This window comes from Tripterygium wilfordii, chromosome 11 (genome assembly GCF_013401445.1).
Source record: "Tripterygium wilfordii isolate XIE 37 chromosome 11, ASM1340144v1, whole genome shotgun sequence".
In the NCBI taxonomy this organism is placed as follows: domain Eukaryota; kingdom Viridiplantae; phylum Streptophyta; class Magnoliopsida; order Celastrales; family Celastraceae; genus Tripterygium; species Tripterygium wilfordii.
The window spans coordinates 1224736-1251576 of NC_052242.1; the positions used below are offsets into that span (position 1 = coordinate 1224736).

The window sequence follows — 26841 nt, forward strand, 5'->3', positions numbered from 1 at the left end:
TGCCAGTGATTTGAAGCAGGTTTGTTGAACTGGTGAAGCAATGATTTGGCTAGTGATGCCGAGATCGTCAGGCGAGAGAATTTTTTCGAAGGGTGTTTCAAAAATAGGGCTGGAGGGGAATACGACAATTGCATTAACAATATTGACAAAATCAATATGCAACCCACCACCTTGGCTCATCTCTTGCACCCACCGAGTATTTGGTGTGGGCTTCATCCGTCCAGTCTCCCCTCACAACCAGGTCCAGGTTCCTCACACTATGTAAGGGAACCGGATCATTCCTTTTCTTTACCATGACACTGGTGTTGACATCATCTATGTGTTTCCATGCTGCTAGCCACCCCGTATATACACATTAATAAGTCCCATCCCCAGCCAGAGAGCACGGGACGAAGTTCAAAAAATTATAATGCCGATAAATAGAAAAATTGAACAATTACAGTTATGGTACAATACCCAGATCAGAATCTGGTTGGTGCAGAATGGATATTCTTTTTCCAGCACTCCTTGATTGAAACAACATGCCATATGCCACCTGTTTCAGATTCTCATTCATATGCACTGGCCAGGAGTGCAGCTTCCATGTGAGCACCTTTTATGTGGCGGGCCAATTGTATCTTCTCCGTGGGCAACCGGAATCACGAGCTGTGGAAAACAACCTCCAGATTACTCTGCGTAATGCTGAGGTTATAGCTCATCAATTAGAAAAATTGCAAAGCCTCTTATCTTGTCATAGTTGCTCCATGAACTGAAGAGGTAATGTCTGAAGGCTGCAAAGATGAGCTATCTGGCAAATATGATTCGTTGGCAAGACCAAGAACATCGAGCGTTGATCTGCGAATTACAAATACAGGTCACAAACACATAAGTCCAGTAAGCTAAATGAGAAACAAATTGAAGAATTATTTTTTATTTTTTAATAAGTATTTACGTACATGCATTACTGGCCAGCTTAAGGAGTTCATTTAGTCCTACTAATTAGAGATGGTCCTAACAAAAGTGTCGGTATTGTATTCGTATTTCAGGCAGATTTTGGAAACTGTCTTATGATGGAGTAACAATGGGTGAAGAAATTGTTAGACAAAATTTGAAACAACAGACAATCAAACAAACATTGGAATCCATAAAAGTCTGTTCGCAATACAGATATGGAAAACAAAAACAGAAGTTACAATTCTAGGTAAGGCATAGGGAGACGAGATTCTTTTGGCAAAATGGTTGAAGATAAGTTTCGTAAGAAAGGTACCTAGGTAGTGAAGCTTTCCTACTAGGTTGGTTGGCATAAGCAGCCAAGGAGCCTCGGAGCATAGCATGCTTGTTCAGAGCACTTTCAAGTTGAGGAGATGGTAGCTGCAAGAAACCAAAGAAAAAGAAACCATTAGGTTCTAAATACCTGGCAAGGCAAAAAGGCGAACTTGTTTTGCACCAGAGACCATAAAGTACCTGTAACAACACATGGAAAGAGTGTGGCTGAGTTTGTGACACACACTTTAGGAACCCTACCCACAACTTTGGCATTCTCCATACCTGAACTCAGGATAGAGATCAGTTAAGTTTGTCTGTGTCATAAATTAGTAATGAATTTAATAAGATGGCTCAAAAAATAAGCAACCTTGAATGCACAACAATACATGGAGGAAGGGCACTCATTAAATACCAGCCGATACCAATGAATAAGCAAGAACGAGAAAGTCTTGACTTGAAATTTGAGTATTAATGGACCTGAAGTCAACGTACCTGTCTATTCACAAGTTTGGAAAGCATCTCCATAACAAAATCGACCTGCATCCCAAGCATAATTATAAGTCATAATTTGACTACTGCAAACAAAGTTAACACATTATCACAATTTTCCATCATTTTAAGTTAGACTCATATACCCCATACTAACTTAGTAACTTCTTCTTGAATGGAAAGAAAAAACTGCATGCTCACATAAATATGCAGCAGAGGCTTGTAATAGACATGTTGTGCCACTGACAGCAAAGCTTACCAGGCTACAAGAATTTCCCCTCCAATAGATCTTATTACTATTCCATTTAAATACAGCCAATAAAAGAATTTCCCATCCAATATCACAGTAACACATCCTGAATTAAATAGCTATAGTGAACATGAATACAAGATTCGAATATAGCAAACAAGTGAAGTTACCAGTTTGGGAAATGCATCAATTGCCTGAATAACAGTTCTCATGAAAAGAAGAGGCAGAGGAGTTTGATCAACCTGAAATGTGGAAAAACAACTCAAAATATGGAACAACATTTAATCTCTTTATCAACCCTGGATGGTAGCAGACATTTACATACCATCTGATTCAAGGCCTTTGCCAAGACCTGTTGTGTGAAAACTGTCCGTTGCTCAAAACAAGTTGAGCAAGCATCTGTTATCTGAAAACACGGGAAAAAATATAAGCAAATTGTACAATAGAATAGCACACAAGTACAACTGCCAGAAGAAACAAGATAAAATGTAAATAATGATTCAAATAACACCCCCCCCCCCCCCCAACCCCCCAAAAAAAAAAGTCCAAAAGAGTGAAAACCATGATACTTCACATTTGAGAACAATACCTAATAAGTTGACCTCCATATAGTGAAACCCTTTATTTTAAGGAGCATGGATGGATGTTTCAAGAAGATAACTGAGAGAGCAATTCATGGTGGCTTTACTCTCGGCTTAAAATTTTGAATAGTGCACTAGGCATAAAATTAGTGGGAGAGCCAGATCCCATCTATTGTTTGTGAAAGACATTTTGATAAATGATCAACATGCTAAAGTTGAGGTATATCCTCTTATGCTTTCAGGCTAAGCATATGAGGTGGTTCCAGGGCTCAAAGTCAATCCTGAAAGAGAAACTTGATTACGTTTGATGGATTTAATTCCGTTATGCCACCAGAGATTTGTGTGGTGATATGGTTCCCTCTCGATCCATCCTCTTGGTGCTAAATTCGACAGTATTATCTTATGGTGTGGAGAACATGCTCAAGCTGATGGACGTGCCAGGTTTCTCCACACATAATATGCTGCAATAGCTTTACTGTTTCTAGATTTCTTCATTAGACAAATGCTTGTATAAATACTGGATGATTAGAGCACTCTACCATGTGCAATTTGGGAAAAGAACCACCAGCAGTACACAAGACAGACATAACCACTTACTTAACATGGAAAACATTAAAAATGAGAAAAAAAATTCAGAAAATTAGTGGATTGTGTTGGAAAAAAAAAAGCCGCCCTTGATGACCAAAACCAACAATCAAAAGATGGAAGACTTGCCTTCTTCAGTGCAAGACCATCTTTCTCAGGACTGATATCATGAATGGCAACCAAAACTTCTGCAGGTGTTAAAGCTGGACCTGTATGAGCTGAACCCTGCCACATGCATATTAATTCCTCGGAGATAAATTTTGCCTTAAGACAGTAAAGAGGAGAATAAGGAGAATCCTAATCAAATAACTAATACAGTGACACATAAATCTGACAGAAGTATCAATGCTTCCAGAGCATAGATGAGCAACAACATAAAGGAAGTGATTCATTATTTATTTCACATGTTTATCAATTCAAAAATATCTCAGCATGTTGTTACACAATTCAACAGGATCTCTATTGTTGAATGCCCTTCACAACATGTTATCGTTATATATTGATTAAACCCGAAAGTGACATCCATATTATATAATAAAAATAATACCCCAACATCCATATATAAAATAAAAATAAAACCCCAAAAGTGACATAAGAAGCTTACAACAGCCAACAACAATATTCATGCAAAAGAGCGGGTCTTTGCACGTTTAACAAGCCTCTTTAGTAGTCCCACAGCATAAAAAATAATGGTGCCCTCGGTATAACCATCAGCATTATACTCCAAGGTGAAAATTTCAATCAAATACTAATCCAAATAATTTATTTATACCTGTAATATATGAGCAAGTGCTGTCTGGAACTTCTCCATGGGAAGGTCAACCAGCCGAGGGAAAATAGGTAAAACCTGAAATCAGAGTATAATTACTTTGGACATCTAAGGGGGGTGAACAACAATAAATGAGAAGGTATCTATGTGAAATGATTACAATAAACTTCAACAAGGATATCAGGAATTCAAAAAAAAAAAAACTTTTTTAAAGAATCAATAATCAGGAGGGGTTGTGTTATCTTACATGACCTTACAATGAATATGGGGTCGTGTTATCTTACATGACCCTACAATGAATATGGCATGTTTACAATCAGGATGGACCTAGAAGTGTTTTTTAGGAGCCATGATCCTAGTTACCATGGAGGCTGAGAATGTAAGATAAAATTACTTGAGAGTTGGTTTATCCATATTTGGACAAGTTTCATGCTTAAATTTTCCAGTCTAACTCGACACACTCAGTTGTGAAATCTATCCCCCAAGGGAAAAAAACAGGTTTTAGATAACAACCACCAACCAATAAGGGAAAAAAGAATCAGATGAAAAATGTGCTAGCTTATCAACTCCAGAACAGAAAAAAATGAGAGAAGCTCATTTTTCTAGAAAATAGGAACGTTTTGTTCCTAGAAATCACTCTAAAAATGATAGAAGTGAAAACACATGCTACCCTATTAAATACTGATCATGAAACAAAATAGAAAGAAGAAGGCCTCTAGCCCATGGCAGGGTCAAAGTTTCAGTCCATAATTCTGAATTAAGAAAATATTAAAGTTCCTTGCCTTTTCCAACAGTAAATAACGTAACCACAAATGTCGGTTGAAAAATTCTCTTGGCATAATTTCAAATTAAAATGAACATAATTAGGGTCAAAAAAGTTCAAAACAAACCTCATCCTTGGGAAGCAATGAGAGCATTGGAATAAGAATTGACACATCCTACAAAGAGTAGAGCACACATAAGGACCAAATGAGGCAATAACACCATCATATCTGAAAAATAATTAATAAGAACCTTCAACTTAGTCTCGTATAAACGTTTAACAGTGGCTATAAGATCAGGAGACGGTGTTGTTTCCTGAGTCAATATTTGCAACACCTTGCCAGAAAACAAATTATAATCAGCATCATCAGAACCCTAAAATTTGAAACAAAAACACTGGAGCTGATGTTCAGAGAAAACTTTTGAAAATAAAATTGAAAGGAACTCACCAGTGTCAAAAGATCTTCACTCCCTTGTGGTGGATCAGATATTACATTAAGCAATTCAGAATAAAATGGCCCTACAGCCCTTATGAGTATAGGAATATGACGGTGAAAAGCCTGCGTCATTCCAAAGAAATAACTATAATAAAAATTATACATGAACTCTCTTAATTGAACATAAACAGAGTACTTTTTTCCATCAAAAAAAACAAAAACTTCCTTCAACAACAGAATTCCCAAGTTACAAGGGTGAATTAGGTTATTTGGAAAGTACTGAGAGTTTGAGACAGCTACAAGCTCCCACAATGGAGCAGAAAGAAAGATTACACAACATGACCGTTATACAGCAATATATTAAACTAACCTAACCCAAAGGCCTAAATCTTCAAGCCAAAAGGCTTAACCATTATCCGCATTCAATAAATTTAAGAAACCAGAGAGTTATGTTATAGACCTAATTTCAAAACCATACTTTGAGCTCAATAGGTGCTTAAATTTGAAACATTTAATATAGGCCAGGCACATCAATCATATCTGTGATATACCACATGTTTACGCTTCTGCTTTTTTTTTTCAAAACAACTCAAGACCCAGCTCAAAATACACTGACTGCAGCCTGCAGGACTATCCTGCTACAATGACTGCTAAATCAGGAAGTGATCTGTTGTTGGCCTGGTTTGACCAAGCCTTTGTAGAAAGCAACTCAAGTTGTGACCCAAAGTCATTACCAACAATGAGGCTCTTGAGCAGAATTCTCACAGAAGAAGGCAGAAAGAAGAGTGCCAATGGAACAAAGCAAAACTCAGTTTTCATATTAAGGATGCATAACAGATGTGAAACAAATCATAACTATAGAAGCAGTTCATGTAGCTGACTAATTACCAAGTATTACAAGAGTAAAGCGAGGCGGATGTAGCAATTAATTAATACAGACCTGCCTCACACCTTTTGGAGCTTTCCCATAAATATCAAATGCAAGTCGAAGAAGAATAGGTTTCTGCAAGGAAAAGGCAGATACTCGGCTATCAAAAGTACAAAGTTGAGAAGAAGAAAGTCCAAAAACTTTCAAAACCAATGGGAAATTTAAACAAACCTTTGTACATAAAGAAAAATACAGCGAAATTAGGCGTTGGGCTTCAGGAAATGACACTGTTGCCACGCTCTGGATGACTGGTTGTGCACCATTCATATTCTCATTTTCAGGAGTTGATGTTTCATGTCTTGCAAACTGAAAATAGTTTCCAGTAGAACAAAAATAAGTAATCAAACAAAATACAGCTAACTAGTTTCTACTTTTCAACTTTTGCAGAAATTTTTGGATCACAGAAGCCCAATAACCAGGACATTCAAAGAACGTACATGTGTGTATCTAGCATACATACTCTTATGAGGTTCACATACGGCATCTTGTCCCCCATTGGAACAAGCCCATTAAAAAATGTATTCAAGCACAATCAGTATCACACTATCAGAAACACATGAAAGAAGTTGCAAGTTCAATTATTGAAGCAATTATGACCATGATCTCGGCTTTAACCTGAACTAGAGTGCCATGAATATCATATATTTTTTACGAAGAAAATATGCGTATTCAAATTCCACTCACTTTGTAACTACTATGGCATCGCTTTCCGAATTGTTACTTTTAACATCTTTTTCTCCATTACATGTTTTGGGAGCATGCAAAATATCAGCACTAAAACGAGAAAAAACTGCAACATTAATCACAACAATAATAATCCAATAGGATAATGCTTGAGACCCCCAAAAAGTGATCCCCAAAAGACCCCCATTTAATGTGGAGTGTTGGATGTGAAGTGGGCCCTACATGTGTGTTTTTAATCAATGGTCATTTTAATGCCACATAGATTTGGGGGACTTTTGGAGATCATATTTTGGGGGTCTCTAGCATTGTCCAATCCAATATTACATCGCCAGAATGATCCAGTCCCTACCGATTGCCATCAAAATCCTAGCCCATTTGAAGAAACTAGTGAATAGTGATCAATTAAAGGCCTACAGGACCTTAGAATAAGACCTTCTGTAGGATTTGTTAAATCCTAGCCCCATTTGAAGAAACTAGTGATCAAGTAAAGGCCTACAGGACCTTAGAATAAGACCTCTCTCTATAGGATTTGTTAAATCCTAGCCCCATTTGAAGAAACTAGTGATCAAGTAAAGGCCTACAGGACATTAGAATAAGACCCTTCCTCTATAGGATTTGTTCTCCATATCATAACACTTGTATCATTGAAAACAACCACCACCTCTGATTTTCAAAGCTACGTACATAGGAGCCTTCTATTCTAAGTAAAATTGGAGCATGGTCAAGTATTTTAACCGATTGTCTGGTCCACCTAAATGATACTTAGAATTGCTCTTCCCTAGTTTTACGTTTTATTACAAAGGAACATGTAATTGAGAAGGCCAAATAGAGATAGGCCAAGAGAAGTTTTCCTAGTTTAAGATAAGACCATAGCTTTCGAAGTTAAAACCTATATAATTGAAAGGCACTCGGACTACCCCAAGAAAATAAGGATATATATGCTGCCTGCAACGCAACTCGTACAACAAGTACCTGCTCACTTTTGTCCTATTTACCCAAGGAGCATTATTAATCATCTTTATAAAGCAAGTTGAGATAAAACCTCACATTTTGGTAGACATTATAACATAAAGTGTTAATATGTCACAAAGATAAAAACAAAGACCCCATTCAAGAATTTACATGCAAATGGCAAACACTTAATACAACCATTCACCATCCCCATGGAAGTGGGTAAACCCCTTGAGCCAAATGTTTATCTCCATCGAATCACTCAATCAACCCTTCAGGAATTGAGCATTTGGCAAAGCAATTATGGAATGGCGAAATCATAATGAAAAAGAGAAAGATCCATAGTTCCATACCTCTTCTTCAGCTCTTCTGTCGCCCGACGCTGACTGTGAAAGCTCTGTACCTAAAGCGTGCTGATCCACAGCAGAAAGTAGCTTATCTGTTGCATATTTTTCAATATGTTCTGATATGTAGTTCAGTGGATAGAGTTTGTTTGCCACCTGCCCGTCCATGCAGACAAAACACAGAATGATGCATAATTAGCATTGAAGCACACAGCGAAAATAAAATGCACTCTGGCCTACACATTTAGAAGGCCTATCAACAAAAGTAAAGGATGTTAGTAACGTATCCATACCAGCCGAATAGCTTTCGCCCGAATATCATCTTGTGTATGAACAGCACACTGCCATCATAAAACAAGTCTCACTAACAAATACAATAAAAAACACACACACACACACACACACACATTGATGTATATCTACATATACGTATGGATGTATGCGTGCCATTATGCCATACCCCTACCATGTATTTATACTCTTAAATATGCAAAATGGACTAATTTCATGTGTTATGCAATTTCCAATGCTCAAGTTTACTACCATTTACAAGCACCGAGCATACTTCAGCATGAATCATGAAATAGGTAAGCCCTAATACAGGTTAACGTGCCGTCAGAGATCCACAGGATTGGAGGACAAAAAGAAAAAAGAAAAAAGAAAGAAAAGAAAAAGGTGATATATAACTCCAATGAACAAGACTCACTCCCATAGTGGAGATAGGGTTGGGAAGGACAAGAGGTAAAACCCCATACCCCAACATAGTGGAGAGCCTATTTCCAGGAATTTAACCCATGATCACTAGCGTTCACAAGACTGAAATATCTAAAATAAAAATGTTGTTTCATAAAGGTGCATTAGGACATTTAAAATGCTGAAGCAGCATAGTTCACAAGGTACTATGTCATAAAGACGTATCCATCAAACACAAACTAAATTAGTGAAATTATACAAGTACAATATTCATAACTACCTGAAAGTAGCGTACAACAAAATAACGATATCAATCATATTTGCTCTAAGCCTCTCCTCTTCCCCGTCAACACCTTAAGATGTGGAAAGGACTTCAATGATTGCACTGTTTTACCTCCAATTCCCCAACAAGTCCTCAGGTATATTTGGCGTTTTTTCCAAATAGACAGCCAAAAAAAAATGGAAATAAAAACCCCAAACCAACACACTTTGCGCGCCAATCATCCATTGTAATTCATGACATAGCTACACTACATCACAAGAACCAGTTTTCGAAAACAGGTACTACTAAGATGCACACCTATATTGCTGACAATGATAGACATGGTGGATGCACATCGGATGATGCAAGAGTTTTTGCCGAGAGAGAGAGAGTTGAGGTTTTCAATAGATACAATTAGGTTTTCAAACGATAATCACTAGTATTGCAATATGCTCATAGCACGACAAGGTACCTTTAAAGCTATACTTAAGCAGGCTTGCCGATAATTTGGACGCCCCAAAATCAAACCCCACACAGCACCAAGGCCTTGAGTGACACGCTCACCATCACGAATTTCATTTCCATTGGGATCAAAAACATTCGAATAGCAGAGATCATCTAACAATTTCAAGGAAGCATCAGACAAAAATGGAACTTCAGCAAAAAGTCGACTGAAGGACTTGTCTGAGGCAGGTAAAATATCCAGTAAAGATTTGGCCTGCATTGAACAGGTTTATATAAATGAAAGCCTCCAGCAAATTGTTTAAAGTGAACCACTAAAATAGTGCTCACCACTGCCAATAGAAAGTTTTCATAAGCAATAGCAGCAACGGAAGCGGTTTCAACTGAATCTGAGATCATGAGAGAATGCAGATGGTAGAGGATATACAACACAAGCTCATGCCCCTGACAATGAGAGTTAGACCAAGATCAGATTATGGAAGTCAAAAGTAAAAAATAAAAATGACAACATTCAACCTCATAAAGTAACATATCAAAAATATTTGGTCCTGCACCGTTAACTCAACAATTTATTAAGAGGAATAGGGGTTGTTGGAATAGAAAATTACAATAATCTGAATGGATTACAGAAGTAGATTTACTTAATCACAATAATTGAGCTACTTAAGTACTTATCCAAGAATCATCACGGCAGTCATACCCCAGAGACTTTTACGGTTTTACCCATAGGAAATCCTTGAGACTCACGCAGGTACACACAAAAAACATAAAATGGAAGACACAGACAAGTAGTCTATCAAAAAGAAAAATGAAACAAGTATGAGTGATTAGACTGCATGGGTCATAAATAACAACCTTTTGCTGTTCGTGATCCAAAACAATTTTTTTTTGCAGGACCACCACCACATCATCACCTGCATCAAGCTGAAAGAAAACAGAGTTAGATGTAATTTCAATCAAATGCAATTTGGATCATAAATCTCTTTGTATAAGCAAGTAATTTTGGAAATGCAGCTTTATAGAGACACAAAATTAAAATAGTAGCATCAAATAATATACAATATGAGGCTTAAGCTAGTATCAGATTTATGTACCAGTTTTTTCTCTAACCTCTGTCGGAAATACAACCCTAGTCGAGTATTGCCTAAACAGCAACTCACGAGATATAAAGTGTACATAAGAAATCGCATTAAAACATATAAATAAGCAATAATTTAGATAACACATTAACTGATGATCAAAATAATTATTCTATCATTATTACATTCTCTCCCTGTATGAGTTCTTTCCAGACAGTAAATGTTATAATTTAATAGACTACTTTTAACTGTTTACTTATCTTAACAACTTGAAACAAGAAAAAAGGTTCAACTATAAGCGATGACAATGTTCAAATTTTAGTGGCAAACTTACTGAAAACAGAAAGATCAATTCAACATCTAAGAGCATAACAATCAAATGATATGTGAACCTCACCTGAGCAACCAATCTCGCAAGTATTGCCATCCATGTCTTGCTTGAGTTGGTACCATCTAGATGCTCATACGATTTGATAATCCGTTCAACTGCCAGTTTTCTCATACTTGTTTGCTGTTCTTCGGTCATATCAACATACATTGGGAGCACAGGTAAATCCAAACAAGTCTCCTCCGATGCTGATGTGTTTGAAATAGCTGGGGAATTCTGATCGGCTTCCAGCAAAGCTGATATATCATCTTCATATGTTATTTCGCAATCAGACAACCTTGATGAACCAGAATGCTCATCAGCGATGCGAAGAGGAGAATGTGCCTGATCTGAAGCATTGACTTCTGGAATTGGGAGGGCCTCCTCAATTTTTCTCACAAACTCTTCTTCAGGATTTTCTTGACCAGTTTCAACGAACAATGTACTCCCCAAAAGATTATCATTGACATCTGCATTGGACATCAACTGCGGCATCTGAGTTTCAACAGATGTTATAGCAGGAAATGAAACAGGCTTGCTCAAGGAGCTAGAGCCATATGACTCAAAAGGCACAGGACTGTTATCCTCAGCAACATGTATAGAAGGTATTCCTGTAGGCATCACAACACGCCTTGGATCAAGGCGACGTGGATCCTGAAAAAGCTACAATTAAGTTATGCCAAACTAGAAACTCCCATATTCATAAATGATTATGATAAACCACACAGTAATTATACTTAGAAACACAAACAAAGTGATAGTGAATATACCCTTCTTGGATCACGTTTAGAATCTGCAGGAAAATTATTGACAGCAGATGTCTCGGACAACGATGAACTGATTGTGGAAACTGAAGAAAAAGGTACTTGTGCAGTGGGAACTGGAGATTGCACAGAATTTGCTGAAACAGATTGCGCCACCACCTGTGCTGAACTACTTTGAGAGCCATTTTGTTGAGTTATATGCAAACTCCCAAGCTGTGTTACCGGTGGAGGGGTTTTAGGCAAGTGCCGCATATTAGTAATCACAATATCAGCCAGCAAGTCAGGATGAATATTTGAAATAAGAATTTCAAGAGATTCAGCCCCTCTTTCTCCTTCCGCAAGCAGTGCACCAATCATCGCAATCATTTTTTCCACTGGAGTCAAATCACTATCAAACAGGGGAACATTAGGAGACACTTCATTCACAGAAACAGAATCCTGGCCATAACCATTCACTTGAACTTGCAACGCTGAGGGAGTGTTTGGACCATGACGAATTCGCTTGGAAGGCACCTCATAAGCAAGGTCGTCATTGTCCTGAAGCATGGATATTTTCCTTGACAGATCTCCAAAGCCAGGAAGCTGACTTGATGGTTGGTCATCCTGACAATAAGAATGTAGTTACTGTGGAAACTAGCAACCATATTCTATTTATAAACACACAATAACATAGTTTACGTTCATTACCCTTCGTAGCCAAGCTTCACGAGATACACGCTCACTATTTTTCATCATTTTATCAACTTGTCGGATAACTTGGTCAGCAGCATCCCCTGCATTCATTGCTCGTAACACCCTGAGCAATTTCTCTCTTGACTAAAAATGAAACAGAATAACTGACTTATAATAGTGGAGATCAAGTAAACAAAAGAAAATCACTTCCCAAGTGTCACAATCAATGACCTGCAGCGCATCACTTTGCTCATTATAACTAACCAGAAAGAAGGTGCACACAAGATGGGGTTGGTATTATAAGCTGCACTTCTCTATGAGCATAAATGTCATCTATTAATAAAAAGGAGGAAATGAAACACCGAAAAAAGACATTAAAACTGAAGAAGACGATAAGGTATTTTCAAGGAAAATTTTCAACCATGGTGCATTTCCATTGTCCAGCTATTAAATCGAAAAAATAATAGGAACTTCAGGTGCAGGATGTCAACATATTATCAAGGTTTAACTTGTAAACTTTTGTATAATAAAACATTCTCATATCTACTCATTACGTCCAATAAGTTCTACCACTAATACATCTTATTCAATAATATAATTAGCCAAGACGGCTTGGCCACAGATAACGCAGTGATAACAATGCAGTAGACGGAGTTTCCGTAACTTGAACCTTTGATGCCCCAGACTGCAATGAAGCAACATTAACACTCCACCAAGGTTTGCCCTTTTATGTTCATACTCAAGGTCAATACTCATTCTCCACGATTACACTAAGAATAGTTATAAGTGATATTTAATAACCAATGATAGTACAAATCTTCCTTGAAACAGTACTTGGGCAGATTACTATTAATTGCTATAAGCATCTTCCTCAAAATATAGCTTGAAAACAGATCCAGACATAAAATTTAACCAAACAGAGTGTATTGTATGGGAATATATAAAAGGAAAAGGAAAGAGGGGGAGGGGCAGAGAGAGAAAGAGAGAGTTTCTGCAAAGGGAATAAAAATAAACACAAAATTAAAATGTGAAATAACTTTACCTCTACAATGGGTGAATAAGTACACCTTAGAAATCCGAGAAAGGCCGTTCTCAAGGCATAATGGATGCTGGCAGTATGGCAACCCCCCACCCCCTCAAAGTTGGGATCAAAATTGAACAATGCAGAAAGAATTGTATCATAGTGAATTGGCCTCTTCCTTGCTATGGCAACAAGACTGTCAAATGGACAAGTGCAGTTTTAGTGCTAATAGTTGCACATCAAGCCAATAATAATAGAACAAAAATGCAAATTGCCAATAGTGTCACTTCCTACATACACGCATATATTATAACCACCCAACTTAAACCCTGAAAGCAGGACATAGCATAAAATTACAACTGTCTAATAGAATTTTTGACCAAGGCATATAAGCTAACAAATATTGTCCCATGTCCAACAAGCATGAATTTCTTTGTAGAATAAAACGAAGTTCCAGATAATTCAGAAAATATGTTTTCTCACCTAGATTTTACACAAATATTATACTTACACTAACGTCCAACCTAAATCTTGCACAAATATTACTTTTTCACTAAGGGCTTAGAAAAACATTAGCATCATGAAAAGGCACAACTTCGTATTCAGATGATAGTCCATATAAGTAACATAGCCATTTGATGTCAGTACAAATAGTGCCAAAACATGTAATTAATTGCCAAATTCATAACTAATTCCCTGTTTCTTCCACTTACCTTCTCTAATCCTATCTTGTCCAATAGAAGAAATCCATATTACATAGATATGGCGGCCATAAGCACTTGGTTGTATGAAACTACTTACTCTGAGAATTCTAAACTTCACCAAGTCAGTTGCTACATGTATAATAATCATAGAAATTTGTAGAACTCTAACACCAGTAACAGGGCCCGCATTTTCTTACCCCTCTGCCACATACAAAATACACAGGGTTCCCTAATCATGTTTGAGGCCTTCGCCCCCTTCATTTGGGAAACAAGAATAGATGCCCAAACAACTCTTCCAGGGTATGAAGTGGGGAAATGACAATTCAAGAACCACTGAACAGTTATACTTGCTAATTGCTATTAATCCTTCAGAGCCAATTCCATGAGACACACTTGTGATGTGAACAGTTCGCAATACCTATCTCATGCCTCATCAGTAATCTAGTTACTAGTATACTCTAAACCAGCAGATTCTTCCTCAATCACAAAACAAATCACTCATCAAACGAGATTATAAGCAAATTGCAATATCAATGACCCTAATTTTTAGCATCATTAAACAGATGTGCATAACCAAGCCAATAACAATAATTTATTCACATAAGCACTTTCATACATATTCCATCCAAAGATATTATCCAATATTCCACAATGCAGATGAGATAAAGTAATACTAGCATGAATGACCTACAAACTAGTAATTACAATTATGAAGTCCTAATAGTCCTAATATAATTTCCTTTTCTTATTTAAAAATGGGGGGAAAATAAAAAGAAGAAAGAACGTAGTGCATTGACCATTCAGAGCACCACAGATGCAATATAATTATCAAGGCAAGCTGTGATTATCTAGTTTATAAAATTCAGCCCGACCTGACTAGCAAGTTATATTGATTTCGAATGGTTCTAAGCTTAAGAATATTAAATAGAATAAAAAAATGACATAACAAATAGAATTAGTTTCAATTGTAGATCTTGACATGAATTTAACACGAATGAAAATTCATCTAATTTTTTTCATATGGATTCATACAGAGGAATACAACAAAATATATCTAGCATAAAGACTTTGAAATGATGAAATAAACAAAATATTTCATATAAAAGGATACTTATCCATATACCTAAAATACACATTAGCAAACTTGCAGGTAAACAGCCTACAGCAAGTATAGATGATAAAGATTATTCAACTTCCTCAATAATATTATCCAGGCAAACTGTAAATATACATCCACCTAAAATGGGCATAGCAAACTTGCAGGTAAATGGCATACAGCAAGAATAAATGGATAACAGTATTGATGATCAAGGCAAACCATGAATATCCATGTACCTAAAATGCGCATAAGCAAAAGTGCAGGTAAATAGTATACAGCAAGTACGGATGATAAAGGTTATTCAACTTCCTCAATGAAATCAAGGCGTATGCCTCATTCAACTAACAGAATCAAGGTATGCACTTATAACTTAACAAGGTGTCTTGTTTTAAAACAAAAAATTCTTGGACCAGTTGAATCGCAAGTATACCATGTCACAATTGCCTAAAAAGGAGTACCCAGAAGACCAAGCTCTCTAGTCGTGTAACTTTAAGGAACTAATATTTCATGGATCTCAACACATGTTCCAATATCAGCACTTATGAAAAGCATTGCTAAAAAGACAGATTTTTCATACAACATCGAATCTGACAAGTAAAATATGAAGCAGGGGAATAGGTAACCTACCAATATAAAGCATGTCATATCAAACAGCACATAGTATTAATACCATCTCTTATCCTTCACGGACATAAAACATAAGTGCTAAACTTCGTTACTTACCATCAACAAAAGGGTTGCGTAAGCCTAATTGTCTTTCTAATAATTATCAGATAGAATTGACTTGCATACGGATGGTAACTATTTATTTGAAAAGTCAAACAAAGTCCACACAGAAGAAGAAAATGAAATTAGGGTTTAACAAATTAAGATATCAAGGAAATAATCAACCAAATGAAGCACAAGCTGGAGGAACCAGTAACAAGGAATCCTCAAAAGACATGCCTACCTTAGAAGGAAATTCAAAACTTAAAAAAGAATCAGAGAACAAAATTAAACCAAAGACACCTAAATGGATCCTCAAATTCAAGTCCTGACAAAGCTTAGTTCTCATAATTCCAACACCCATCCTCAGTGCCTCATAGCCTGAGGTCAATACATAACAACTTCATCTACAAGTGAACCAGTAAAAATGCACAATAGAAGAAAGTAAGAAACGTAAAAAGCTACCATGACAATCATTCACTATCCAATAGCCTAGTGAAAAGAAAAACAACCGAACTTTGAATGTGCAATGAATCTTCACAATACATTGAACAATATTTTGCAGTACTGAAACAGTAAATTGGCTCGAACAGAAATATAATATATTCGAGAAGACAAATATTTCATCTAACTAACCACCTCTTTCCCACACTTCAGAAGACATCCTAATATGGTACTGAATTTTGTCTGATTAAACCATCTCATTCCCAATATTCTGGTATTATGCTTCCCCCAGAATAAGCAAAGAGTGTTTCTAAATATTTTACTACAAGTCACAGTCTTCCACCAAGCAAATTTAAAGGTGACTGCAAAGTATTTGGAAATCCCACAATAACTCATTATTTCAAGAGTCCATGCATCACATAATAGCAATATGTCCGCCAGGAGGAGGAGGAAAAAAAGAAAAAACACAAGCTTAGAGACAACAATGTCCAGGCACAACAAATATACAGACATCTCCACCAGCAGCAGTAGATCACCAAGCAAGACATACACACCATCTCACCCAATAACATTGACCACAAAATTCATCACATGCTTCAAAGTACAAAACCTGTCCATCAAACTTTTCATAGACATTCCCGATTCATAATATCCCTGATGAAGAGTTTATAGTCTTTTTATCTCAACAAACCAGTGCTATTAGCTAATTCCAATTTAAACCTTAGCAAAAGTGATTTTTATCTGCGTGAAGTCCATCTTCATGGTAAAAGAAAATGAAAAAAATTAATGGATAAAAAATAAGAGAGAGAATATCAGATTGGTGCTTGGAATGAAGTAACATACAACATCCCAACAGTCATTTCCCTCACTCAATTTTAAAAGAATGTAGAAGGTAGTCCTGACTGACGAACATTAGGGGATGTAAATCAGTAACTCAAGTCTGATTCTATTCACATGTCTTTTCTTGAAATGCTTAAATGCTAAGCATTGTTGACAATGACCATCTCCAGCATTTGATGCATTGGTTATAGTGCTACTTCAATGCTTTCTTGCTGTGCTGCTATGCTTTCTTGCTGTGCTGCTCGGAATGAAGCTAATAAAGCCATTGGTAAGACTGACAACTTTCCCTATAGTGAACATCTTGATCACAGCATTGTGCATAGTCACAGACAGTTAATCTGAAAGAACCTGGTCTATAAAGAGCCAAAGGACTTGCCTAACAGGGGAAATACTAAAACGGTAGACCAACATTTTATGGCATTTGACTATTTAGTTTGGACAAGGTAAGTAGGCCAAAATATTACTGCCAACTTCTGCCAGCTCACTACCAGAAAACATATAAATATATATTGAGAATTGGAAACCATAAATGAAAAAGAGAAAGATATAGCAGGTAAATCTAAAATGACTTTAGATTACTAAACGTGTACAAGTCACAAATAATAAATACATTTTTTGAACGGGTTCAGTTAATGATATTGTACTCACATACAGAAGATAAACTCCAAAAAATGGTATCTAACAGTTTACATATAACAAAATGCACTGCTTGGCCATCAAGTTTCTCTCAGCACCAGAGATGATGACTATTTATCCATCGCTTAACATTACTTATCAACGGCCCACAGTGCTCCATAGTAACCAAACAATGTGAACATTATCTATCCCTGAAAATCCGATTATATGAGCCACCAATGCAGTAGCATCCAAGGCCATCAACTCCTCATTAGAGAGCTGGTCAGCTCGCTGCATATGATAAAAAAGAAAACAGAAGCATCTGAACTTGTACTACAACCTGTTTTCAAGCTCCAGCTGTCCCTCTTAAAGTTTCAAGATTAGTACAAGTGTGAGCACTAAAATGCAGTTTACTACTTATAAGTAAAAACATTTAGCTTCATTAATTCAAAAGATACAATTAATGAGTAACGCGAGAGACAATAGAATTTCAGTAGTCCACAAATAGAGGGCTACAATTACTTCTTGCAGACGATATAAAAAGACATACAATTCCACACAGATATAACTTTTGGCACTTGGCCATTTCGCATAGAACTGGTTATAAATGCATAAAAAACTGAACCAACACAAATCAAAGTATCAAACCATTCATAAATACTCAAGGGCATGCGAAATTAATTATCAATCACCTTCACGTACATAAACTATGGAACACATGCTTATTCCATTATGATGACCTTGTATCGAAAGGCATCTTCAGATAATATTTCTCTCCGTTCATATGATATAAGGCGAATTCGCATCCTTAACAGACTATTGAAGAGGAGACAATTCTAGTTCCCCAATGCAGGGCTTTCAAAATGTTATTTTCTTGGAGAACGACAATATCTATTTGTATGCCCAAGGGCAAAACAACTAACTAGAAAAGGAAGAATGCTATAATAAATTAATAATCAAGGAATTGATGAACACGATTGCACCAGTTCGCTTGTATTTAAATATATCAAAAAAAATCCATCAAAAATTTTGAACTTTTGATAATAAAAAACGGCTTTGTATCTGCCAAGTGTAATCCACATGCCTAACTAGATTTCCTTTCTCTTACTAAATATTACTGGCACTAAAAAAACCTGAGCCAGAGAACATTTTGCACCCAAAAATTAAACAACCACATGGCAAACACAAAAGAAAAACCTAACCAAAGCTATACTTCAAAGTTATCTCCCCTAAGAAGATGAAAAAAATTCTCTCCGTACATCAGAATTTCGTCCCCTACCTTTTAACCATTAACGAATAGTTTCAAAAATCATCCTTCTATACCCAAGCAATTGGCTAACTAGGCTCCAAAAGGAGAAAAAAAACTGCAAAATCTGCAAAACAAGGGAAGGCATGATCTTCATTTCGAAAGAAGAATTAGTAATATCTAACTTTTCTGGTTGAAATAACGATATACTTATGTTTTGTAGCTCTGAAAGCCAAGATATTGGTTGGCATTACAATAAATGGCTACCACATAAAAACACAGTTCAAAATTCAAAAAAGAATCCGTGTGGCATAACCTTAACAAAATCAGTTAGTACACTCATACAGGCCACCAAGTACGAAAAGAACAAGTGAGAGGCGCTTATGCAATCACTGATCACAACATGACAAAAGCAAGATATTGCTGCTGGAAGTTTAGCTAACTACAAAATGAAGGTATTGTGATTTACCCAAATACACCTATAAACTGAAGGGTTTCATTAGCAATAGTCAACCTGTGAAGAGAGCGAATTCACAAATATTTTAATCTGTTCAACTGTGTGTTCTCCTTAGACAGCTCACATCGCTATTATTCAATTTACTAGGACACAAATGCATCCCCAAAGAATTGAAATATCAAACTTTTCTTGTTGAAAAAATGATACACTTATGTCTTGTAGCTCTGAAAGCCAAGATATTAGTCAGCATTACAATATATGGCTACAACGCAAAACACTGTTCAAAATTCAAAAAATAATCCGCATGAGATAACTTACAAAAATCAGTTGATGCATTTATACAAGCCAGCAGTACGAAAAGAACGGCATTTTGAGATAGAATAAACAACAATTGAGAGGCATTAATGCAATCACTGATCACAACATGACAAAAGCAAGACATTGATGCTGAAGTTTTAAGTGTTTAATAAACTATGAAATAAAGTGATACATTGCAACTTTCGCTAATTGTGCCCAAATACACCTATAAACTGAGGGGTTTCATTAGCGATATTCAACACGTAAAGAGAGGTAAGTCATAAATATTTTAATATGTTCAACTGTGGGTATTCATTAGACAGCTCACTGAACCATTATTCAATTTACTAGCACATAAATGCATCCCCAAAGAATTGAACAGAAAACGAATTTTACAAAGAGGTTGAGCTAACAAATCAAAATTGTTCCTCCACTACAAAGAGGTTGAACTGAAGTACGCCATGTGTTCCTCCACCACATTCATTCCTATCTCAAGATACTCTCTCCACTATTCCCATATAGGCTATGACTCAATTTCTCCTCACTTATATCCATGTGTCTTCAGGCCTCCACCAGTCCACCTCCTCCTTTTAACATATCCTACCTGTATTTTCTCAACTCTTCGCGCCACTATCTCTACATTGTTCATGACCATACCATGTTGGAGAATACTATATGTACGCAACAACAACAGAAGCAGCACGAATAGTATACATACTTCCAAAAAAATACTGATACGCAAATTATCAAAAAGGAGAAGGAAAAAAAAAAGAGAGAACCATTAAAAAAATGGATTGAGGAATGGATCCAAGTTGAAAATAATTAGTCAAATAAGACAAGCTTCAGGCTTAGTTTCTTGCCTGATAAGTAAATCGGTTCAGTTCAAAAGTAGAGTATCCAATCCAGCACGACTCATAGCCCTTCTCGGTTAAGATCAACTAAAAATATCTAACACACAAGATAGTCCATGTCACAACCATACTTCTACCCCTCCTTATCCTCTCAAAATTTCATGGTTAAAAGTCAAGCTCAAAACCACACAGATGCACACAAAAACAAAAAATAAAACAAAACCATTAGAACTTAAAAGAGAAAACAAAATCCAAAACGTTCAAAAGAAAAATGTAACTTTCTCACTTGACCACAGCAGCGAAAATTGGGAGCCAGACCTTCTATTCCCCAAAGACAAAAAATTTATTTAGACACCAAGCTGGTGAAAACCAAAGATTACACACAGGCTAAACTTATAGCCTCGAGAACATTATTACAAAGGAGCCAAAAAAATTTCAACAAAGGAAAAGCAAACAATAGAATCTCAGGAATCAGGATAGCTTAAAATTATAATGCATTTAAATATTCATTACTAGCTCTAGATAAACAGCTATAAAAGTTCAAAGTTAATTTTGTGTCCTTTTAGGATGGGAATACTAAAACAACCTAAGGACGAGTATAAGCACACCATGCCTTTTACTGACTGGATCAAAAAGAACAATTTCATGCAGTAAACTCTATACCAACCAAAGTTCAGTATTCTGAAAAAGTTGTAAATGCCCTTCTAACCAAACAAAAGATATAAATTGCCTTTTGTCAAGATCATAAGTTGTCTTTGACAAGTATTACTTTCTTTACTTATTTTTGCAATAAACTAAAATTTAATTCATAACCACATGCAATCAAGGAAAAAAAATACGTGGTGCTCTTCAAAAATAAATAGATTATACTACCAAAAAAATCACAATTTATAGAAATAAAGTGCACAAGAGGAAACTCACCAATTGACAACAGCAATTGTCAATAAACCAGGGATACTACCAGCTGATCGCAACAAATCCAACAAAACACCAAGAGACTTATTTACTTCAGACATCACAGCAACCAGATCCAAAATAGTGTGGCCACCAAGTAGACAGGAAACATTAAATGTCCGTCCACCTCCTGCTGTAGCTGGAGCCACATAAAAACGCAAGGAAACTAATTTTATAAATAAAACTAATACAAAGGATAGGAGAAACTTCGACAGGGGATCATAGCCACATAACATCTCAATTTGCTATCTCCTGAAAAATATTTGAGGCCCTTGCAATTCGGAATGCAATACCTTCATATGCAGGCTTTTCAGAGTCAGTGGTGTCAATTGCAAAAATTAAAATATATGTTTCCAGAAACTTCAATGCTAGCAATTTCGTCCCAGCAGAACCAGGCTACAATGGCAAGTTAAATCAATACTCAGGTTAGGCATACAGCCCAAACTATAAAATTTCTGCAAAATAAAATCTTAACTGATCAGAAGGATGACAATATCTCCAAGTTCCATAAGGAGCATAATGAAACAATTCTGCTAAGGGGCTACTATATGGAGCAGATATGATGTAGAAGGAAAAAAAAAAACTTAACGAAAATTCGACATGTAAATTGTACCAAAATCATAACAAAGAGAAACTAAATTTTGCAAGAAACAAGAAAACTCACAAATTGAAAACAAATTTTGTAGTCATCTAAATTAACTGATAAACTACCACTGGCCGTTTAATGCATGAAAAAGGCCTTCCAAAACAGACCACAAAAACTTTCTGAGAAAGCACAATCATAGATCAACTGCCACATCAACAAGTAAATAGATAGATTTTTTTTCCTTAAATGGCCACGAGTAAACAGATGGGTGATGCCTTGAGTTGCAAACAAAAAAGGATTAATCTAAAGCCAACAATGAACCAAGAAAAAAGACTGGAAGTTTCTGCAAAGGAGAGGCATTTCCCTGGTTAATAGATGCTGCCTCTGTAAAGCAGACTTAGAATCTATCAGCCATCTCTTCTTGCATTGCCCTTGGTCTTCTAAAATCTGGGCTAATATTTTCATGATGATGGGCATTTCTTGGGCCTCTAGTTCTTCAGTGGACAAGGAATTAGTGGCTTGGAAGGCTATGGGCAACGACAAACAGCAAAGGTGTTTCTTTCAGTTGATTCCTATATCTGTCATGTGGAGGCTGTGGTTGGAAAGGAATAATAACAGAGTGTTAACCGACAGAGAATCCTCCATAGACACTTTCCTAGTTAACTGGTTGGATTGCATTAGATTTTGGGGTTCCTCCTTTTCTGGGAACTTGTTAGAGCATCTCTACTTCTCTTCTTTGTAATATGTTTGGGTTGCGCCTTTTGGCGCTTGAATAAGATCTTTTTTCCATTCAAAAAAAAATAAAATAGATTTCTCGTGAGAAAGTAAAGTCACTTGGATTTGTGGTTTATCAATGGGTATATAAGGACATAAATCTAACTTGAAATTGGAATTGGATTTTGATAGTTCAAATGCACCTTGATAGTCATTAAAGACTCTGGAACAAATAACAAACAGCAAATTACAAGTGGCATGGAGCTCACTACCAAAAGCCTATATGGATACGTGTTTAAAAAACAATTACAGGGAATTGTGAAAATTTGTAAGTGAACATTTAAGTTGGTCAATGGGAAGTCAAATAGCCTCATGATGCATTGTTAGTAGCAGTCCCTTTTAATGCTCAATTTCCAGATAGATTTGCCTATGGGGAATGAACTAGTAAGAATAAGGAGGAGTCCCTTCAATAACTTTATTAGGAAGGTGATGGACCAAGAAATGGATAGCTTTAATGCTTTTTGGGCAGGAAGAATTTTGAAAATTGCTTTTACATTCAGTTTATCCGGGTGATGAATAATTGTTTTGATGAAGAAATTAGAGGAGTTCCTCCTTCACTGGCCCAGGCCCAGGCCCAGGCCCAGGCCCCAAAGAATAAGAATCAAGATATGGTCCCCCTATCTATTTGTTTGAAATTACGGTTGAAACAAACAAGAGAGCATATGATGGGTGTTTTTGGGAAGCTAAAAAATTTATTGGAGAAGTGGCACCAGGGAGGTGCAACCCAAATGGCATAAAAGTAACAAAAGCTATAAAATGAAAAACAAGATAGCTACATCCCAATATAGAACACTTAGGTCGTGTTCCAACAGATGGATTAAAACACCCTGTTTCTATATTCAGGGAGATTACTATTTTCATATTTGTTTATTATTGGATGTCACGGGCTCCAATGGATGCTTTTGGGAGGCACCACCTAGGTGCTCCTACAGAAAACTAAAATTTTTATTAAGATAAAACAAATGATAAATTGATAGAGTCCCACATCAGTTAGGAGAGGGGAGGAAGTGCTGTATATAGGTGAGAGGTGTTCCCTCTCCTTAGTAACCAAGCTTTTCCCATAGAAGGGCTTGGCCACAACCCCCTTGGGCCTTGGACTGCATGGTATGGGCCAGGCCCAATGGCCTGTGGATGGGTTGGGGCTTGGTTATTGAGTGATGGTCCTCTTGTTCTATCATTGGTATCGGAGCCCTCGTTCCTGCCCTGTGGGGAGCTCTGGTATTCATGGGCCTTGTGCCCCTGGCCCTTGGGGCCGCGTCTGCGGAGTGGCTGGCCTTGGTGTTCTGTTATATGGGGCCGAAAGGATAGGGATAGGGAAGGGTCCCAAATCCTGAGTCTGAGTACCCTGCCATGGCAGGCCAAGGTGCTCGACCAACGTGGACGTTGGTCTTGAAGGGGTGAGTATTGATAGAGTCCCACATCGGTTAGGAGAGGGGAGGAAGTGTTGTATATAGGTGAGAGGTATTCCCTCTCCTTAGTAACCAAGCTTTTCCCATAGAAGGGCTTGGCCACAACCCCCCTTGGGCCTTGGACTGCATGGTATGGGCCAGGCCCAATGGCCTGTGGATGGGTTGGGGCTTGGTTATTGAGTGATGGTCCTCTTGTTCTATCATAAATTTATAGAATTCAAGTCACAAAAAAAAGTTTATGCTTTATAAAAAAAGACAAGAAATGTTATTACATACCTGCAAAGCAATAGAAAAGACAACATCCTTAAACTTAACCATCCACATCCATAGTTCTTCAAGCCACCGGTCCACGTTAACACGCCGATGAAACTATAATCATCAGAATACATATAACTCTTAAGTTTCTAAGCAATTATACAATTATCATACAAAGTATAAGCATGTGCGCATTTTGCACCAAAAATCATAAAAATAAAACGAGTGGGAAAAAAACACAAAAAAGGAAACTTAATAACCATAAAAAATTTGTGGACACATCAGCTAGGTAAGATATTTTCTCAAAAACTGATAGAAATTTTCCTTTCTATAGCAAAGCAAATCAGTCAAGTTAACCATAAAATCCCTTCATGAAAATGCCGCAGAGCTTCAAAAATTTTAACAAAATCTAACAAGATAAATCAAGCCAAGGCAGCAATAAACAAAAATGCCCAAAAGCAAGGAGGAAAGGGGGGTGGGGAGAGAAAGATATATAGAGAGACCTGCAACACCATTTCCTCTACAATGCTACAGTAGAACTTCGAGCCACTGACAATCGACTGTCTTGCAACGATAGGGTCACCATCTCTTACAAGGGCCAGTATGACAGGTATTAGCATAGAACAATATTCCAATGCCTTTAAACCAACATCTTCAATTATCCTGCCAAACAAACAGAATTTCAAATAAAAATTAAAATACAATGCACGAGAAGTAAAACCGCACCAGCAAGCCATGAACAAATAATTCAACCTTCATAAGGTTTAATATACCAAATGAAGCACAATCCTCTCATCCCCTGATCAGCACAAATGCCAATATATTTAGGCATCTCTTACACGAAAAGTTCACTATTGAAGGAACAAGCAAGATGCAATGGTAAAGGATTAAAACAATACCGATTATGGAGATTTTTGGGAAACATGACCATCAACAGCAATGCCATGTACTGGGAGTAGGATATCATCACTAAATTCTGAGAATAGTATATGGTACATCAATGAATTTCACGAGGGAGGACAATCTTATTTAATAATGGAAATCATGAGAAAGAAACTAAAAACAACAAATAGGTTGCTACAATTGCATATCAATTTTTCAGTTCAAAAAAAATATGGATCCAAATCACTAAACTAGCACCTAGTTCTCAAAAAAAGTTTAAATAAAACTAGTACCCCGTGAAAAATCAGATGCGTTTCTGCACATTAGTCAAGTTCAGCGGTAATAAAGGAAAATAAATTCCTCTTTTTCTTCTCCAGACATGGGGGGAAACAAAAACAAAAGTCGCACAGTGGTAGGGAATCATGTAACACATGCAGTGACACCAACAAAAGATGCGTGAACATATGCTACAATATAAGTTATAGCAAGGGGAGTAACATTCGCCCTAATGGTCAACCAAGAGCGAAGATGCCACAATTGGCTCAAGTTTCTGATAAATTTATCACCCAAACTAGTGAATCCAACTGTAAACTCCGATTCATAGTCAAGCAATAACCACCTAGATTAACAACAATCAAACAACAACTAAATTCTTAATTCTTAAAACAAAGAGAGGCAACAAATCAGCGTTTTGCACTCACTCGACAAGAACTTTTCGAACAAGGCTCTCGGGCGAGGACTGTAGCTCGACCAAGTACGGGAAAAGATCGGTCGCGACGGAAGGATCTACGGACGACAAAATATCTTTGGCTTGCTTTAGAGACGAGAGCTTAACGGCCAAATCTCCGTGGTTCTTTGAGGCGGCGATGAGAGAAAGTGCCTGGTCCCTAGAAGGAGCGGCCATGGTTGCCCGATGACTGACCGACCGCGGCGACGAATGCCCGGAGACGCAAGGGCAAGGATTTCTTCGTGGTTTGGGTTAGGGTTTTGAGAAGGAGCGAAGGGTTTGTGTGCGACGGAACATGTAATTGGGGAAGGAAAAAAAAGGCAAAAGAGGGACGGGAGCTAGGAGGGAAGGATGCGAAGCTTATATAAGAGCGCAAGGTGCACACACTGGAGATTGTCTCAAACGGGTCTGAGCCTGAGGTCGGTTACACTGTCTTAGGCGGTCTTCCCAATAATAATAATTATTATTTTTAAATAAAGCAAGCAAAGAGAAACGATGAAACACATAAACAGACCAACGGTAGACCAGATTGGGTCCGAGCCCGAAGTATTTAGAAGGGCCACACCCACACCCATGTAGAAAGCGGCCCTTTTGGTGTCCAACTGTCCATGAAGAATTTGAGAACTGAACAGGCCTCCAAAATGTCCGATT

The 26841-nt window shown here is 37.1% G+C and overlaps 1 protein-coding gene across 5 annotated transcripts; it reads right to left on the bottom strand.

The window, feature by feature from the left end:
- Nucleotides 1–110: 110 nt before the first annotated feature.
- LOC120009269 (symplekin-like) lies at nucleotides 111–26622 on the bottom strand. Of its 5 annotated transcripts, XM_038859784.1 has the most exons (28): nucleotides 26165–26302; nucleotides 25481–25557; nucleotides 25085–25244; nucleotides 24603–24695; nucleotides 21851–21953; nucleotides 21525–21696; nucleotides 13367–13541; nucleotides 12340–12468; nucleotides 11659–12255; nucleotides 10919–11542; nucleotides 10298–10366; nucleotides 9773–9886; nucleotides 9453–9698; nucleotides 8319–8366; nucleotides 8035–8181; nucleotides 6218–6352; nucleotides 6059–6121; nucleotides 5131–5241; nucleotides 4934–5017; nucleotides 4810–4857; nucleotides 3923–3997; nucleotides 3280–3375; nucleotides 2310–2390; nucleotides 2155–2226; nucleotides 1738–1782; nucleotides 1444–1527; nucleotides 1247–1350; nucleotides 111–834 (listed from the first exon to the last, which is right to left on the bottom strand). In XM_038859784.1, exons 2-28 carry the CDS (start codon nucleotides 25546–25548, stop codon nucleotides 723–725), a joined length of 3855 nt encoding a protein of 1284 aa, XP_038715712.1. In that variant the 5' UTR covers nucleotides 25549–25557; nucleotides 26165–26302; the 3' UTR covers nucleotides 111–722. The 5 variants fall into 5 exon arrangements, 4 of the variants coding, with proteins under 4 accessions (XP_038715712.1, XP_038715711.1, XP_038715710.1 ...); XM_038859783.1 differs by lacking the exon at nucleotides 25481–25557 and having other exon boundaries at nucleotides 11659–12234; nucleotides 26165–26622; XM_038859782.1 differs by lacking the exon at nucleotides 25481–25557 and having other exon boundaries at nucleotides 26165–26622.
- Between the last annotated feature and the right edge of the window lie 219 nt (nucleotides 26623–26841).

What these genes read in the sequence shown, in the direction of transcription:
- LOC120009269 (XM_038859782.1), bottom strand. Translation starts at nt 26,367, where the DNA reads ATGGCCGCTCCTTCTAGGGACCAGGCACTTTCTCTCATCGCCGCCTCA. An exon ending in GTGAAGATCTTTTGACACTG is followed by an intron (nt 5,018 to 5,130) that starts GTGAGTTCCTTT and finishes TTTTCTGGCAAG; the next exon opens with GTGTTGCAAATATTGACTCA. An exon ending in ATGGTCTTGCACTGAAGAAG is followed by an intron (nt 2,391 to 3,279) that starts GCAAGTCTTCCA and finishes CCGTGTTTTCAG; the next exon opens with ATAACAGATGCTTGCTCAAC.